The sequence below is a fragment of the Oryctolagus cuniculus genome, chromosome 1 (assembly GCF_051225735.1).
Source record: "Oryctolagus cuniculus isolate XC-2025 breed Fujian yellow rabbit chromosome 1, ASM5122573v1, whole genome shotgun sequence".
Taxonomy (NCBI): domain Eukaryota; kingdom Metazoa; phylum Chordata; class Mammalia; order Lagomorpha; family Leporidae; genus Oryctolagus; species Oryctolagus cuniculus.
Window position 1 is genome coordinate 57,015,179 of NC_142867.1, and position 18,659 is coordinate 57,033,837.

At 42.4% G+C, this 18,659-nt stretch overlaps 1 protein-coding gene across 3 annotated transcripts in view; it reads left to right on the forward strand.

The window, feature by feature from the left end:
• Window positions 1-18,659, forward strand: part of DENND5A (DENN domain containing 5A) — a 128,568-nt gene that overhangs the window by 42,557 nt on the left and 67,352 nt on the right. For 2 of the 3 annotated variants that reach the window (XM_070073625.2, XM_089329033.1), the window contains exons 2-4: window positions 6,245-6,316; window positions 7,067-7,176; window positions 10,161-10,818. In XM_070073625.2, coding sequence (XP_069929726.1) covers window positions 6,245-6,316; window positions 7,067-7,176; window positions 10,161-10,818 — 840 coding nt within the window. The remainder of the gene's footprint in view (window positions 1-6,244; window positions 6,317-7,066; window positions 7,177-10,160; window positions 10,819-18,659) is intronic. The other variant, XM_070073626.2, reaches the window with a different exon arrangement.

The following is an 18,659-nucleotide window of genomic DNA, read 5'->3' on the forward strand; positions in this document are numbered from 1 at the left end:
GGTACACAGCCCAAGGACTTGGACCATCTTTTACTGCTTTCCCAGGCCATAGCAGAGAGCTGGATAGGAAATGGAGCAGCCAGGACTCAAACTGGCACCCATATGGAATGTGGACACTGCAGGTGGTGGCTTTACCCACTATACCAGAGTGCCAGTACCTTGCTTTAAATTTTTTGAAAATGATTTTTCTTATACTACCTTTATTTTTTTGAAATATGGCATAAATCACAATTTGTCTCTTTTCAGATGTCTTAAGTTATGTAGAGTTAAGTAAGGGTCTAAGCATGATTTGAAGTCACTAGGATTCTAGTGAGCTTTAACTGTTCCTCTTTTTACTTTTATTTCTAGATGATATATAATCAGGAAAACTTTATTAACCTAACTATTCCTTATTTTTTTCTCTTTGAGATTTGCGACATCCGAAAGATGCATTTTTTTTTTTTTTTGACAGGCAGAGTGGACAGTGAGAGAGAGAGACAGAGAGAAAGGTCTTCCTTTTGTCGTTGGTTCACCCTCCAATGGCCGCCACGGCTGGCGCGCTGTGGCCGGGGCACCGCGCTGATCCGATGGCAGGAGCCAGGTGCTTCTCCTGGTCTCCCATGGGGTGCAGGGCCCAAGCACCTGGGCCATCCTCCACTGCACTCCCTGGCCACAGCAGAGAGCTGGCCTGGAAGAGGGGCAACCGGGACAGAATCCGGCGCCCCGACCAGGACTAGAACCCGGTGTGCCGGCGCCGCAAGGCGGAAGATTAGCCTAGTGAGCCGCGGCGCCGGCCAAGATGCATTTTTTTAATTTTTAATTTTTAATTTTTTGACAGGCAGAGTTAGAGAGAGAGAGAGAAAGGTCTTCCTTTACTGTTGGTTCACCCTCCAATGGCCGCTGCGGCCGGTGCACCTTGCTGATCCGAAGGCAGGAGCCAGGTGCTTCCTCCTGGTCTCCCATGGGGTGCAGGGCCTACGCACTTGGGCCATCCTCCACTGCACTCCCGGGCCACAGCAGAGAGCTGGCCTGGAAGAGGGGCAACTGGGACAGAATCCGGCCGGCGCCCCGACTGGGACCAGAACCCAGTGTGCTGGTGCCACAGGCGGAGGATTAGCCTATTGAGCCGCGGTGCCAGCCCCTAGATGGTTTTTAAACAATGAATTTCTGAGGCTGGTGCTGTGGCATATCAGGTAAAGCCACCGCCTTCAGTGCCAGCATACCATATTGGCACTGGTTTGAGTCCCAGCGGCTCCACTTTCCATCCAGCTCTCTGCTATGGCCTGGGAAAGTAGTGGAAGATGGCCTAAGTCCTTGGGCCCCTGCACCCGAGTAGGAGATGGTTACTTAATGAAGCTTGAATCTAACCTGGCACTATGTTTTGTAGTTGCTTCCTGTGAATCAGCATAAACCAGCATGGGTTTCATCACATAGGTCTCTCTCAGGGTACCTGTGTGGGATATACCTTTTATATCTGCTTTTACCATTTTAAAACTGTCATTGTCTCTGCAAATGTAATACATTAGCATGAATGTACAACTTTGAGATTTTGGTCTACATTTTCCGATTTTCAGAAATGTCACTGTACTTCAGGCAGAAGTTTTGGAGATCTATTTTTTTTTTAATTTCTTCACTTGTGTTTTTGTTTAAAAGGAGAAAATTTTGCACTTAGTCAACATTAAGCTTCTCATGATAGGACAGGAGAAAATAACGTTCTTCTAATTTGGTCATTATCAGCTTAGAAAGCAGTTTTTTAATAGTGTATATGTTTAGCTTGTATGAAAACCTGGACATTTAGGTTAATCTATATACTGTCAAATGTTTCCTGACCAATTAAGAGAAACATTTGAAGCCATGAGTTTCTAACTATTTTGAGTTATGGAACTCTGAAATCTGATGAAAATGTGGTTCTTGCACCAGAAAAATACACATATATTCATATAGCATTTTATAAATCACCTAAGAGAATTTAGGGGTTCTTTGGAAGCTTCCCAGCTTAAATGTCCTCCATTTAGGGTTGTTCAAATCATGTTAGTACTAATGGTGGGCCAATACCAATAGCAGCACAAAGAACCTATTAGAACCCATTAGTAGAGCCGGCGCCGCGGCTCACTAGGCTAATCCTCCACCTAGCGGCGCCGGCACACCGGGTTCTAGTCCCGGTTGGGGCGCCGGATTCTGTCCCGGTTGCCCCTCTTCCAGGCCAGCTCTCTGCTGTGGCCAGGGAGTGCAGTGGAGGATGGCCCAGGTGCTTGGGCCCTGCACCCCATGGGAGACCAGGAAAAGCACCTGGCTCCTGGCTCCTGCCATCGGATCAGCGCGGTGCGCCGGCCGCAGCGCGCTGGCCGCGGCGGCCATTGGAGGGTGAACCAACGGCAAAGGAAGACCTTTCTCTCTGTCTCTCTCTCTCACTGTCCACTCTGCCTGTCAAAAAAAAAAAAAAAAAAAAAAAGAACCCATTAGTAGACTTTGTAAGGCATGTAGACTTAAAAAAAAAAAAAAATAAAAGACCTGTTTTGATTTATTTGCCCAGAGGCAAATTTTAGTTGACTTTTTTTTTTTTTTTTTTTTTTTTTTTTTTCAGTGAAAGAGTTAGAGACAGAGATGGAGGTCTTCCATCTGCTGGTTTACTATCTAATTGGCTGCAATGACCAGGGCTGGGTCACCCTGAAGCCAGGAGACAGGTACCTCCTCTGGGTCTCTCACATGGGTGGCAGGGCCCCAAGCAGTTAGGCCATCTTCTGCTGCCTTCCCAGGATTCGGCAGGGAGCTGAATCAGGAGTGGAGCAGCCGGGACTTGAACTGGTACCCACGTAAGAAACAGGCATCACAGGTGGTAGCTCCAATCTATTACACCATAATGCTGGCTCCTAGTTGACTAATTTTTAAGTTGCTGTTAGAAATGCACCTGTATATCCAAACCTGCTGATGTTTGTATACTCTGTATTAAAACAAATTAAAGCCACACCGTGGCTCACTAGGTTAATCCTCTGTCTGCAGCACCGGCATCCCATATGGGCGCCAGGTTCTAGTCCCGGCTGCTCCTCTTCTAGTCTAGCTCTCTGCTGTGGCCTGGGAGGGCAGTGGAGGATGGCCCAGGTGCTTGGGCCCTTGCACAGGCATGGGAGACCAGGAAGAAGCACCTGGCTCCTGGCTTCGGATCGGCGCAGTGCCGGCCGTGGCGGCCATTTGGGGAGTGAACCAATGGAAGGAAGACCGTTCTCTCTCTCTCTGTGTCTATAACTCTGTCAAATAAATAAATAGAAAAAAATTAAAAAAAAATAATTAGCCGGTGTTTCTAAGATAGTTGAACAGTGTGATTGTGATGTCTTATTTCTAATATTGTTTGAATTTCCAGAGGTCTAAATAATTGAGAATTTAAAATATTTGTATGTGACACAGTTTTCAGGACATGGGTTTCTGCAGGTGTTTTTAATGTTTATTTTTAAAACTCAAGCCCTCAGTAAATGATGAAAAATTAAATTGTTTCAGTAAGAGATGTTAGTTTGTATATCTTCTTATTCTCTTACTTTTCTGACATTCTTTATAGGGTACCTGTCAGAGCCCTCATACACACCTCCTTTACATGCCTCCTTTCTTGCTGTGAAAATACTGTATGTTCCTGTTCCTAGTCTGGTCTAATTCATAGAATGACTTTCATCTAAGATTGGCATCTGCATGGTCCCTTTATTCCGAACCTGATTCTTTCATAAGACATCTTTCTCTTAGCTTTTATTAAAATAAGGGCATGATGGCACCTGTGGCACAGCAGTTAGGTTGCTGCTTGGAATGTCTGCATCCCATATGTGCTTGGTTCCAGTCCTGGCTTCACTATTTCAATCCACCTTCCTGTTTATTCACATGCTAAGAAGCAGCAGATGCTGGCTCCAGTAGTTGGGTCCTTACCACCCATGTGGGCAACCCAGATTGAGTTCCGTGTTCCTGGCTTTGGCTTCCCTAGCCCTGGCTGTTGAAGGCATTTGGGGAATAAACCAGTGGATAGGAGATTTCTGTCTGATTGTATCTCTGTCTACCTTTCAAATAAAATGAAAATATACAAAAAAGAAACAAAGAATAGATACATATAAAAAAATAAGGGATGTGAGGTGGAGAGGTAGTGGTGGAGACATGGTGGAGACAGGCTCCATCAATACTTCTGCTCAGTTTCATGGCCTCCCCTCTCTTCTCTGGCCACTCAAATCGGCTCAGCTTGCTTATTACCTCTGGCTCCAGTCTTCATCTCACTGGTTTATAATTCTCCCCATCCGCAGTGCAATCCATTCTCTGAAAGCTCATCCTGTCTTACTAGGAGGAAGCTTTTAACCATCTTAGGAGAGCATCGTTCTTGAAAAGCTTTCATACAGGATGTGGTAACTGCTCTGATTCTTAAGTATGCTCAGCTATTTTGTGGTTTTTAACTGAGGGGATTTTCTAGCCTAGTTAGGAAGATGATGAGTAAACTGACAACTAGAAGTGAAGAAGCTTAGGAGAAAGAAATATTTATCTTCTCTCCGAACTGAATGCAATTTAAAAATACATTCTGAGAAGTTTAGACCATAGAGAAGATCATTATTATGATAGCTGCTTGCTGCCGTACAGTAAATGGGCAGGCCCTTTGCAGGTACTGCTGAAAGCTCTGAGAAAGCTCTTTGCAATCCTTCCTTTCTGCAGCTCTTACCAGCTCCCCGCTGATTTTGTTAGTCCTTTATTTAGAGAAGAATAACAAACATATATATATATATATATTTTCTTTGACAGGGAGAGTTAGAGAGAGAGACAGACAGACAGAGACAGAGAGAAAGGTCTTCCTTTTTTTTTTTCCCCCGTTGGTTCACCCTCCCCCCACAATGGCCGCTATGGCTGGTGCGATGCACCAATCCAAAGCCAGGAGCCAGGTGCCTCCTCCTGGTGTCCCATGCGGGTGCAGGGCCCAAGCATTTGGGCCATCCTCCACTGCCTTCCTGGGCCACAGCAGAGAGCTAGACTGGAAGAGGAGCAACTGGGACAGAACCAGTGCTCCAACCGGGACTAGAACCCAGGGTGCCTGTGCCGCAGGCGGAGGATTAGCCCAGTGAGCTGTAGCACCGGCCCAAACATATCTTGAGAGATAAAGTTTGCTTGAAAAGTTTCAGAAGAAGGGATCAGGAAAGGAGGGGAATTGAAATTGTGGTACTTGCTTTCCTAACAGAAAGGTCTTGTTGAAAGTTGAAAATTAGGTATAAGTGATTGCTTCTGAGGATGGACATAACCTCAGGGTAAGTAGAATAGACATTTTAGTTTTAAAAACAATAATTGTCTAATTGGAATTATTATTTGTTTCTGGAATAAGTGCTCTAGAAGTATTACAAACTTTTTTGTAAGAAACATTTTAGGTACCTCTGGTAGCATTTAGAGTGAAGGATTTTCTGACTTAAGTTCATCTCATCCTGTAATGGTGAAGAATGCATCTTCCTTAATAATTGCCAGTTACTCTGAGTTCCAAATACCACTCTGAGAAACTATCTAATTGGATCAGAATTTGTTCTGTCAGCTAGGGCAGGTTAACAGGATTCTGGGCAGGTGTACTCTCTGTGGTTAGAACACATAGGCTAAAGATCTGGAGCCTCCCAGATAATAATTAAGCACCATACAAAGTGGCTCTTTGTAAGGTGCTTTGTCCTGTAGCTTTGGTAGTGACATTCTTGAGGGTAGGTGCCTTATCTGGGTCATCTCTATCCTTTCCAGTACTGAAGACCCTGGTGTGTTACATGGTTTCTCAGTAAATAGTCATGAGATTCGGTTACCTGAATTGTCCTTGATCATGTTTCCGTATATTTTTCTATGACATCTACTAAACTTACTTGTTTGTACTATTTAGACATATTTAATTTAACACCAATTCTCTAACCCTTTGGGGCAATATTTTTTGGATAAAGCACTGGTGACTTTGTAGTAATTTGGAATTGGTTGAGCTCTTCATTCTATTAAACCTTATTGTTTTTCAAACTTATTAAATCTTAATGTTTTTCAAACTGTGAATTGTGACCATTAGTAGGTCTTCGAGTCAGCATTCTTTTGTTTTAATGATATGGGATAGAAAATATGACAGGGCATCACATACAGTAAAGGTAAGTATTGTTTTGTGAAAATTTTAAGTAAATTTATATATATATACATATACTTATTGCTCTGTTATATAAAATGTATTTTACACTGGAGGCACGGTGAAAAAAGTTTGAATAACACTGCTTTGTTGTAATACTCTGTTATTTCATTTATCATATAGCATTATGCCAGTACATACAGGCTTCTAAAGCCAGGGATGGTGCCAGCCTTTTCATTTCAAGTACGACTGAAGGTAAACACAAAAAATTGAGAACACCTAACACTTTCTGGTGGTTCTTAAATATATCACCCTAGTGTCATTTTGTACCCTTTGGCCTTCTAACTTTCTTGTGCCTTTTTTGACCATATTTTTCAGATTTGTATCCTTCTAGGTGGTGGGTTCTTTGGTTCTTCCTTTAATATTCCTAAATTCAATTTACTCTAGTGTTTTTAGGAGGGGGAAGGAGAAAACAAAGTAGAATTCTAGACATTTCAAATGATTCTGAATTGACAAAATAGCTCATTAGATTTACTTTGAAATCTGCTTCCTTAATATTCCTGTATCTTTTAGTCTCTATTTTTTCAGGATCATAGGAATGCATTTTTTAAGAATTTAAAATAATTAATATTTCTGTTATGTTTTCAGTTGACTTTAAACAAATTAAATGTGACTTTCAGACTGGAAAAAAGATGGATACAGTCTTTTATTATTTTGTGTGCTTTCTCTTCTCTCCCGAGAAAATTAACCATTGGGTTTGTAGTAATAATTTCATTTTGGAGAAAAGCAAAGACAGCTAGGGTATCCAGTATTAACTCTGCTATACTTTTTCAGCTTCTTTACTGACCTAATAACTTTAATGCCTTTCCTGTTCTTAGATGGTTGGCATACTAACCTCCTTGCCTTCATTTCTGTACCTTGCTGGAGTACCAAGCTCAGACATTCATAACTCTGTGATTTAAAGGGACATTAGAGAGATAATTTGCTTCATTCTTTTTCTTACAGGGGAAAATTTTGAGCAGACACCATTGAGACGAACATTCAAGTCCAAGGTCCTTGCACGATATCCTGAGAATGTAGAATGGAATCCCTTTGACCAAGATGCAGTGGGAATGGTTAGTATTTGTTAGCTACAAGTGTTAGATAATTTACAGAGTAATTTATAGTAGGCATGTGAAGTGAGGCTATGATTCCAGTGGTCCTATCAAGAACTAATCACTTTTGAAGAAGGAATTAAAATGCATATTATTCATGATTCTGCATTTTGGTCAATATATCAAATATTTAGAATATATCAGATATATTAAAAGTCACAATGTGCTTCTATTATATCAGATAAACAGTATTGGGTCAATAAATATTGTAGTACTGAGCTGTTGATTATTTATCGCATTGATTACTTGAGTGAAGTTTGAAGTTTTCTGTAATTCTGCACTGTATGTATCTCAGTGATATGGCAGAAATAAGTATTTTTGTTTCATCATGATTTTAGATAGGACAGCATTTACAGTATCATAGAATACTGCTACAAATAAGCCAATCTTCATTGAATATTCACCCTGTGCTAGGCACTTCAGTGATCATTTTATATGAATTAAGTCATTTAATCTTCATGGTTCCCTTACATCAGTAATAGTAAGTAAATAAATACATAAATACACAAGTGTACATATTTTACAGATGAAGAAACGAAGATCCAAAGACATTAAGTAATGTGTTCAAGTTCATATGGCTAATAAGTAGTTGATTTGGAGTTTGGACATGTAATCTGATTACAGCCTTTTGCTCTAACTACATCTTTGTATTGCTTCTGCTACATTTTAAAATTTTATGTATTTATTTTTTATTTGAAAAGCAGAGCAACGGTGGGGTGGCGGGGGGCAGGGAGACAGAGACAGAGAAAGAGAGAGAAATACCGATACCAGTCTTCTGATTTACTTTTCAGAAGCCCATAACAGCAGGGACTGGGCTGGGCTGGGCTGAAACCAGGAGCCAGGAACTCCACTGGTTCTCACACATGGATGCCAGAGACTTAAATACTTCAACCATCATCTGCTGTCTCCTAGGCTATGCATTTGCAGGAAGCTGGGTTGGAAGCAGAAGTAGGACTCAATTCTAGGCACTCTGTTTTGAGATACAGACATCCCAAGTAGCAGCTTAACTCGCTGTACCACAACACCTTCCCTCTCTGTTAAATTTTTAATACTGTTATTTTTCAAAGTAAGTAGAATAAATTATGTCATTATCATTTCACAGATGAAGAAATCAAGTATCACCATCAAAGTTTTTTGACTCCTAATCCAAAGCTTATTTAATTTTAATATTCTGTATTCTAGAAACACCTTGGGTTTGGGAAGTCAAGTTCAAGACTAATGGATATAACATAATATGTGATGTCCTTGTATTAACTCAGGCTGTTGGTATTTTATTTGAATAGCTGGGTTCATGTAAAATTGGAAAATGGGGACTGATTGATTCAGGTCAGTTTGATTAACTGTCCAAGTTTCTTTATATAACCTATCTGAGTTGCAGTGAAAAAAGTATATTTTTATACTGATTATGTAAGCTCCTTGGTTTATATGAAATGAACATTTTTTTAAAGATTTATTTATTTATTTGAGAGGCGGATCTTCCATCCGCTAGTTTACTCCTCAAATGGTCGCAATTGCTGGAGCTGGGCCAGTCTAAAGCCAGGAGCCAGGAGCTTCCTCCGGGACTCCCATGCAGGGGCAGGGGCCCAAGCACATGTGCCATCCTCCACTGCTTTCCCTAGCAATAGCAGAGAGCTGGATCAGAAGAGGAGCAGCCAGAATATGAACCAATGCTCATATGGGATGCTGGCACCACAGGCAGATGCTCATCCCACTGTGCCACAGCACCAGCCCCAATGAATGCTTTAAAATAATATATGTTACTTGAGAGGCCGAGAGAGAAAGGCAGGGAGAGAAAGAGAGAGAAAGAGAACTCCTATCTGCTGGCTGACTCCATAGATGCCCACAGTGGCAAAGGCTGGAGCTAGGAACTGGAACCAAGGGCCAGAACCAGGAAGGAACTCAATCCAAGTCTCTACATGGGTGTTAGGGACTCAGTTACTTGAGTCATCATCTGCTATTTCCCAGGGTCTGCATCAACAGGAAGCTAGAATTGGGAGCTGGAGCCAGGAATCAAACCCAGGCATTCCATTGTAGGGTTCAGGTATCCCAAATGATATCCTAAACACTATGTCAGGCACCTACCCTTGAACACTCTTTTAATATTAAAAGAGTTTTGCGAGCTGGTTAGAGTCTAAAGCCGTTAGGTAAGTTTGTTTTGTTTTTAGCTGTGAAGTTTCATGTATCTGATTTTTAGAGAGTTGGTTTTTTTTTTTTTTTTTTTTTTTTTTTTTTTTTTTTTTTTTGACAGAGTTAGCGAGAGAGAGAGAGAGAGAAAGGTCTTCCTTCCGTTGTTTCACCCTCCAAATGGCCGCTATGGCCAGCGTGCTGCGCCGATCTGAAGCCAGGAGCCAGGTGCTTCCTCCTGGTCTCCCAGGCGGGTGCAGGGCCCAAGCGCTTGGGCCATCCTCCACTGCCTTCCTGGGGCACAGCAGAGAGCTGGAACAGAAGAGGAGCAACCAGGACAGAATCCGGCACCCCAAGTGGGACTAGAACCCAGGGTGCCGGCGCCGCAGGTGGAGGATTAGCCAAGTGAGCCGCGGTGCCAGCCTAGATGTATTTCTAGCATCATCTCCAAATATGTATCTTACTGAGTATCATGCTGTTATGCTTAACTATTTACTATTTTCCTAAATTCTCCAATCTTTCTTTTATTTCCGTATCTATATGTGTTCTCCCTATTCCTGAAATACCCTTCTTTCCTTTGTCTGCCTGATGAATTCTAGCATAACCTCATTCTGAAGAAGCTTTTTCTGATCTATAGCCTTAATAAGTACATCATCATTTTATTTAATATTTGTCTTGCCTTAGAATGGAAGAGCTTTAGGGAAGATACACACCTAGCATAATAGGTATTCTATAAATGAATGAGTGAGTGAAGGAATAAATTGATAGTTTTGAAAAGGAATTCATCAGTAAATATTCTTACTGTTTGTTGCTTTTTGCAGCTGTGTATGCCCAAAGGGCTGGCATTCAAGACCCAAGCTGATCCCAGGGAGCCCCAGTTCCATGCCTTTATTATCACAAGGGAGGATGGCTCTCGGACATTTGGGTTTGCCCTCACCTTTTATGAAGAAGTGACTAGCAAGCAGATCTGCAGTGCAATGCAGACCCTCTACCACATGCACAATGCTGAGTATGATGGCCTACGCACTGCCCTTGCTGGTGGCCAAGACCAGAGTGGCTTGGAGGATGATGATGGCACTCCTGGGACCAAGCTGCAGCGCTTCAACTCTTACGACATTAGCCGGGACACTCTCTACGTCTCTAAGTGCATCTGTCTCATCACACCCATGTCCTTCATGAAGGCATGCCGGAGTGTGCTGGAACAACTCCACCAGGCAGTCACTTCACCTCAGCCACCTCCACTGCCCCTTGAGAGCTACATATATAATGTACTCTATGAGGTGCCACTCCCACCTCCTGGCCGGTCCTTGAAGTTTTCCGGAGTCTATGGGCCAGTAATCTGCCAGAGGCCAAGTACCAATGAGCTTCCCCTATTCGACTTTCCCGTCAGAGAAGTCTTTGAACTGCTTGGGGTGGAAAATGTGTTCCAGCTTTTTACCTGTGCCCTTCTGGAGTTTCAAATCCTGCTCTACTCACAGCGTAAGTCTGCTTACTAGAGGTCTCTTCCTGCATAGTACCTCCCTGCTTTCCAGGCTCAGATCAGTGAAGCTGACTATAATGGTCAAGGGCTGGGACAGTTTGAGCAAAACCTAGATCTTTTGCAGGTGGTGGATGGCCAATTGATGGAATACAAGAAGGTTCATATTTCTGATTGGCTATCATCATGCTATGATGACTGCTATGGCAGTCTGGGAGGGGAACCCTGCCTCTTTGTATCCTTTCTGATTGAAGCTCAAAAGGAACTAAAAGTCCACAGGAGGAGATGGTCACTGGAAGCTGATGTTTGGTCAGTTCTGTCATTCTGTGGAGTTATTTCTGTCTTCAGTCTGACAGTAAAACTGAGGATTCATAAAGGTTGAACCTTTGTATATTGAGAAAATGAGGATGTATTGTTTCTTTCTGTTTGTTTAATGTAATTTTTTTAAAAATTTCATTTCATTTATTTGAAAGGCGGAGATACAGAGGAGAGAAAGAGATCTTCCATCTGCTGGTTAACTCCTAAAGTAGCTGCAACTGCTGAGGCTGGGCCAGACTGAAACCAGGAGCTAGGCATTCCATTCAGGTCTCCCATGTGGGAGACAGGGGCCCAAGTATCTGGGCCATCCTCTGTTACCTTCCCAGGAAGAGAGCCAGATTGGAAGTGGAGCAGCCAGGACTTGAACCAGTGCTCACATGGGATATCAGCATCATAGATGGCAGCTTAATCTGCTATGCCACAATGCTGGCCCCATGATTTTAGTTTTAACCATTTTAACTCAATTAAGATTGGTGTCAGCTAGTGTTTTAAGAAAATTTATTTGAAAGGCAGAGAGAGACACAGAGGCAGCCAGAGAAAGAGACAGAGACAGACAGACAGACAGAGAATATCTTTGATATGTTGGATCAGTTCTCAACGGTCAGGGCTGGGCCAGGCCAAAGCCACGAGCCTAGAACTCAGTCTGGGTCTCTCACATGAGTGGTAGAGTCCCAGGTACTTGAGTAATCACCTGCTTTCTCCCAGGATATGCATTATCAGGAAATAACTCAGAAGCAAAGCCGAGACTTGATCCCAGGCACACCAGTATGGGATGTAGACACCAAACCAGGTGGTGTTTTAACTGCTAAGTCAAACGCCTGCCTCTGCTGGATTTCTTAACTGGAAAGTTACCATTTTTTAAAAAGATTCATTTACTTTATTTGAAAGACAGAGTTACAGAGAAGGGGAGACAGAGAGAGAGAGAGAGAGAGAGATCTTTCATCTGCTGGTTCACTCCCCAGATGGCTGCAATGGCTGAAGCTGAGCTGATCTGAAGTCAGGAGCCAGGAGCTTCCAGGTCTTCCATGTGGGTACAGGGGCCCAAGGACTTGGGCCATCTTTTACTGCTTTCCCAGACCATAGCAGAGAGTAGGATCAGAAGTAGAGCAGCCTGGGGCCGGCGCCGCGGCTCACTAGGCTAATCCTCCGCCTAGCGGCGCCAGCACACCGGGTTCTAGTCCCGGTTGGGGCGCCGGATTCTGTCCCGGTTGCCCCTCTTCCAGGCCAGCCCTCTGCTGTGGCCAGGGAGTGCAGTGGAGGATGGCCCAGGTGCTTGGGCCCTGCACCCCATGGGAGACCAGGAGAAGCACCTGGCTCCTGGCTCCTGCCGTCGGATCAGCGCGGTGCGCCGGCTGCAGCGCGCCAGCCGCGGCGGCCATTGGAGGGTGAACCAACGGCAAAGGAAGACCTTTCTCTCTGTCTCTCTCTCTCTCTCACTGTCCACTCTGCCTGTCAAAAAAAAAAAAAAAAAAGAAGTAGAGCAGCCTGGACTCGAACCAGTGCCTATATGGGATGCCGGCACTGCAGGCAACGGCTTTACCCACTATGCTACAGCACCGGTTCATAATTTTTTCCTTTATAATTAATAAATAATTTAAATGGAGATACTTTGAAATGCTTTTGTGACTATACTGTTTCTCTTCAAAGTTTTGCTTGATAGTTTTTTTTTTTTAATGATTATTTATTTATTTTAAAGAGTTACAGAGAGAGAGAGAGGTCTTCTGTCTACTGATTCACTCCCTAATTGGCCACAATGGCCAGGCCAGAGTTGCACTGATCTGAAGCCAAGAGCTTCTTCTGGATCTCCTATGCGGGTGTAGGGGCCCAAGGACTTGGGCCGTCTTCTACTGCTTTCCCAGGCCATAGCAAAGAGCTGGATCGGAATTGGAGCAGCCGAGGCTAGAACTGGTGCCCATATGGGATGCCGGCACTACAGGCGGTGGCTTTACCCGCTGTGCCACAGTGCCGGCCCCTTGCCTAATAGTTTTAACATCTATTGATAATTCTAGTCTGAATCAGTTATTTCTGTGATGGTTGAAAGATGATTTTCTGTCTTTGTATTTATTAATTGGCATTGTGCTATAAGGAAAAATATTTCATGCTTTTTTATTGTATGGACTGAGAGGTTTATTTTACTCAGGTCATAATTCATTACTATAATTATTTTAGTGTTCAGATTGGTTCATGGGCAAAAGAATGATATTTAACCACACAGTAGTGGAACTTTTGCCTTTTGCTTGCTGATGTGTTATAAGTACTAGAGCAGTAGCTGGTACATATAAGGGTGTTCAATAAATGAATGAATAGCTTCTAACTTTAATAGGATCATTCTAGCCCCCAAAAGGGTAAGTGGTAGAAAACGAAGAGTTCAGTTAGGAGGCCATTGTAATAATCAGGTGAGAGATGGTGTTGGCTAAGACTAAGTAGATAACCATGAATTAGTATGAAATGGTTGAGTTATGGATATAGTTTGAAGGTGAAGTAATGGAGACTGTTTAATTGAAGAGTACATTCTCCATCTAAAGTGCACAGCCAGTAATCAGCTCTAGTTAATTTCTTATGGGGATGCCCTTTTGATGTTACTAAATCTTCCAGTTTCTCATGAGGACTCAGATTTTTTTCCTAAAAGATTTATTTATTTATTTATTTAATTATTTTCAAGTCAGAGAGAGGGAGAGACAGAGAGAGATCTTCCACCTGTTGGTATACTCCCCAGATGGCTGCAACAACTAGGGGTGGGCCAGGCCAAAGCCAGGAGCTGGAGCTTCATCCAGCTCTCCCATGTATGTGGCAGGGATCCAAACACTTGGGCCATCTTCCAGGCCATTAGCAGGGAGATAGATTGGAAGTGGAGCATCCAGGACATGAACCAGCTCCCATATAGGATGCCAGTGTCACAGGCAGCGGCTTTACCTTCTGTGCCATAATGTCATCCCCAAGGACTCATATTTTTTATATAAAGTCTTTGATTTTTAGATATTGGCAGCAATGTTCTCGTTAAATACTGTAGATCAAAGAAAAAGCATCTGTTGGCTGAATGTGGTTCCTGAGACTTCATTTTGTAACTTTTGGCTTAAAATATGAAGTTGCAGACTCCTGTTTCAGATCAGGTATAGATTCAGACAAGTCATGTTGCTTCCTAGCTCCTGTTTCTTGGCTGGAGCTTGGGAAAGTACTTTGAAACAGAGACTTAGTTGAATAACCAAGATTTGTCTGGTTTAGAACAGAATAGAAAAGAGGAAGCCAAACTAGGTATTTAGGGTATTAGAAGATACAGCTGGCATTTAGGTACCTATAATGCAATACAGTGAGAATGCTTAACAACAAGGAATGGAGGATTGAAACAAGGAATTTGATTGAAAAAATATAGTCTTCCATTTGAGCTGCTTCTGTGTTTCACAGAATATCTTGTATCTGTAACAGGAATTGTAAAAGGTTGAAATGCGGTTGAGTTGGTTTTGTGTAGAATCAAATTGAACTCAAGACCTAATGTCACAATTAACATGGACAAGGAAAAGCTTTTCCAGAAACTCTTCTTGTGCATTGCTGAGTATAACTGATGCTAAAAGGAAGTGGATTGCCTTTTATTGGTTGGAAGTTATTATGCTCTTTTATTAATAGAGTTCTGGAAATGATTCAGGTTGGTTTTCTGGAAGTAATTTTGTTTGTGATTCAAAGGCATCATCCTTTTGTGGTTGGGAATCTTTGTGGGCCAAAAACATGCCATCAGCACTGCAAGTGGTATTGCCTGCTGCATGACCTGCCTTCTGAATGGAAAAGAGGTGTTACTCAGGAAAAATAAGTGCTAAATTGTAAGACTATGAAAGTGTAAAACTTTAGATGACTGAAGTGGACATTTTATGTGATATTGTCTTGGTTTACTACTGGAAACACATGTTCTTTGGCCCATATGGAAATTGTTTTTTTAAAAATACAATTTGTTAGTGGCTATTTTAAAATTACATACAGAGCAGAAGCTCTTTATCTGATGTGATCTAGTAGGATAATTGATTGGATAATTGAAAAAGTTCAGTCTGGTAATCCTAAAAATGATATATACATCCATTAAACTCAGTTTAACTCAAAACATGTAACTGTATAGTTAGCTAACTTTTGATGAAGGGTATATGTATTTCCCTAGATTATGAGTCCACAAATCAGATGCCTACATTGTTTTCCTTGGATAAACTATATCCATAATGTGTTGATTAGGTTTTCTAGGTTTTTTTTTTCTTCCTTTCTTTCTTCCTTTCTTTGGAGTGAGAACTAAAGAATATTACAGAACCTGAGTGGAGATTACCTGTAGATTTTTTTATACACCATTTTAACCTTTAAAAAATTATTTATTTGAATGGCAGAGGTACAGAGAAGGAGAGACAGAGAAAGAGATCTTCATCTGCTGGTTCACTTCCCAGATGGCTGAAAACGGCCAGAGCTGGGTCTGTCTGAAGCCAGGAGCCGAGCACTTCGTCCAGGTCTCCCACCTGGGTGCAGGGACCCAAGCATTTGCCCCATCTTACGATGCTTTCTTAAGATTTATTTATTTGCAAGGCAGAGGGACAGAGATGGAGAAAGAGAGCAGAAAGAGAGAGAGAGATTTAGAGAGGATAGAGAGATGTTTTATCTGCTGGTTCACTCCCCAAATAGTTGCAACACCTGGAGCTGGGCCAGGCTGAAGCCAGGAACCAGGAACTCCTTTGTTGTCTTCCACATGGCTGGCAGGAACGCAAGCTTCCTGGGCCATCTTCCATAGCCTACCCAGACGCATTGGCAGGAAGCTGAATCAGAAATGGAGCAGCTGAGACTTTAACCGACAATGTGGGATGCTAGTGTCGCAAGTTCTTGCTTAATCTGCTGTACCACATGCTGAGTATTCTTTTTTTTTTTTTTTTTTTTGGACAGGCAGAGTGGACAGTGAGAGAGAGAGACAGAAAAAGGTCTTCCTGTGCCGTTGGTTCACCCTCCAGTGGCTGCCGTGGCCGGCACGCTGCAGCCAGCCCACTGCGCTGATCCGAAGGCAGGAGCCAGGTGCTTCTCCTGGTCTCCCATGGGGTGCAGGGCCCAAGCACTTGGGCCATCCTCCACTGCACTCCCGAGCCACAGCAGAGAGCTGGCCTGGAAGAGGGGCAACTGGGACAGAATCCGGACTAGAACCCTGTGTGCCAGCGCCACAGGCGGAGGATTAGCGTATTGAGCCGCAGCGCTGGCCTGCTGAGTATTCTTAAAGTATTTAATTTCGTTTTCAAAGAAACAACCATTCCTTTTTTTTTTAAAGATTTATTTATTTGAAAGAGTTACAGAGAGAGGCAGAGAGGGAGAGGGGGAGGGAGGGAGGGAGGGAGGAGAGAGAGAGAAAAAAAGAAAGGAAGGAAGAAAACAAGAAAGAAAGGAAGGAGAAAAAAAGAATTTCATCTGTTGGTTCACTCCCTCAAATGGGCTGGGCCAGACTGAAGCCAGGAGCCAAGTCTCCCACGTGGGTGCAAGGGTCCTACGTGGGCCATCTTCTGCTGTTTTCCCAGCTGCATTAGCAGGGAGCTGGATCAGAAGTGGAGTAGCTGGGACTCAAACCACTATAATGCTATGTTTGTCCTCATATTTTACCACTTAGTTGCATAATATTTGGCTAAATTGTATAATCTAGTAATAAATGTAACAAAACAAGTTTGCAACAAATGTAACCAACTGATGCTTGTTACATGTACAATTCAATCAGTGGCAGCCAGGGCTGGAGCCAAGAGGTGGAAATTCAATCCATTTCTCCCAGGAAGGTGACAGGGAACTAATTACTTGAGCAATCACCTGCTGTCTCCCAGCATCCATATTAGCAGGAAGCTAGAGTCAGTAACTGGAGCTAGGTATCAAACCCAGGCACTCCATTATAGTATACAGGCATCTCTTATTTATTTATTTTTTTAAAGATTTATTTGTTTGAGAGGCAGAGTTATAGAGGGAGAGACAGGTCTTCCATCTGCTGGTTCACTACCTATATGGCCACAGTGGCTGGAACTGGGCTGATCTGAAGCCAGGAGCCAGCAGCTTCTTCCAGGTTTCCCACGTGGGTGCAGGGATCCAAGCACTTAAGCCATCTTCCACTGCTTTCCCAGATGCATTAGCAGGGAGCTGGATTGGAAGTGGAGCAGCTGGGACTCAAACCAGCACCCATATGGGATGCCAGTGCTGCTGGTGGAGACTTACTAACCTTTACAACTGGGCCTAATCATTAGGCCAAACACCTACCTTTAAACTTTTTTTTTTAATTGCAAAAGTAATACATGCTTAAGGCATACAATCAAACAACTCCAAAGGGAATAAAATGAAATCTCTTTGCCTCTTGCGGTAGCCTGAGATCAAGTTTCTTATGAATTTCTAATGAATATAGTAGTTTCTTTAAAAAGTAATATGTAAGGTTTGATGTTTGGCTTACAATTAAGGTGCTGGTTGAGACACTTGGATCCCACATAGGAGTGCCTATATTTGAATTCTCTCAATCCCAGCTTTTTGTTAAAGTACCCTGGGGAGGCATCAGGTGATAGTTATGATGGTTGAACTTCTGCTACACATGTGGGAGACTTGGATTGGCTTACTGGCTCCTAACCATAGTCTGGCTTAGCTCTGTCAACTGCAGGCATTTTGGGAATGAATCAGCTGATGGGATCTTTGTTTGTCTTTTTCGCTCTCTCTACCTCTGGAATAAAGTAAATACATGAAATGTGAGTAAACTATGCAGAGAAAGTTAAGTTTCTTTTTTCTTTGACCCAGAATCCTATCACTGAGAAATATTCTCAATTTTTAAAATTCCCTCCTCCTCAATATTTTTAAACAATGCATTATTTTTATGTTAGGTATTAAGTGTATATAAATGAATTTTAATTTATTAAATATATGTACTTTATGATATATTTATGATATATTAATACAGAACTTGCAGAATAGCATTTCAGTCATATGTGGTAGAAATTTAAAACATTACAAAAAAATGTAAGGTGAAGTTTAAGATTCCATCTCTGGCCCCTAGTTCTCCTTCAGGGAGGTTACCACTATTTTTTTCCAGGTACACTTTATACACAAACAGGAGCATACTAGTTATTTTGCACCTTGCTGCTTTCATTTAATAATGCATCTTGGACATACCAGGATATACAGATTAGGTTGTCATCTGAGAACAAAGAATATTTAGAAGCACCCACATTCTTAGATTTTTCATAGGAGTATGTGTCTAAGATCAGTTTATAATTAGATTTCTAATGTAAAGCACTATGCTTAGTTTGTTTGCTTATCTGTAGAGTGATCCCAAGTTTAGTGTCTTTTTCTCTCTACCTGGAGAGTCATTAACATGTGCTGATTACTCCCTCCTCACTACTCAGAGTGGTGGTTGTTATTTCAGTTCACTTTGCATTGTCTCCTTTTATTTATTTATTTATTTTTTGACAGGTGGAGTGGACAGTGAGATAGACAGAAAGGTCTTTCTTTGCTGTTGGTTCACCCGCCAATGGTTGCCGCGGCCGGCGCGCTGTGGTCGGGGCAC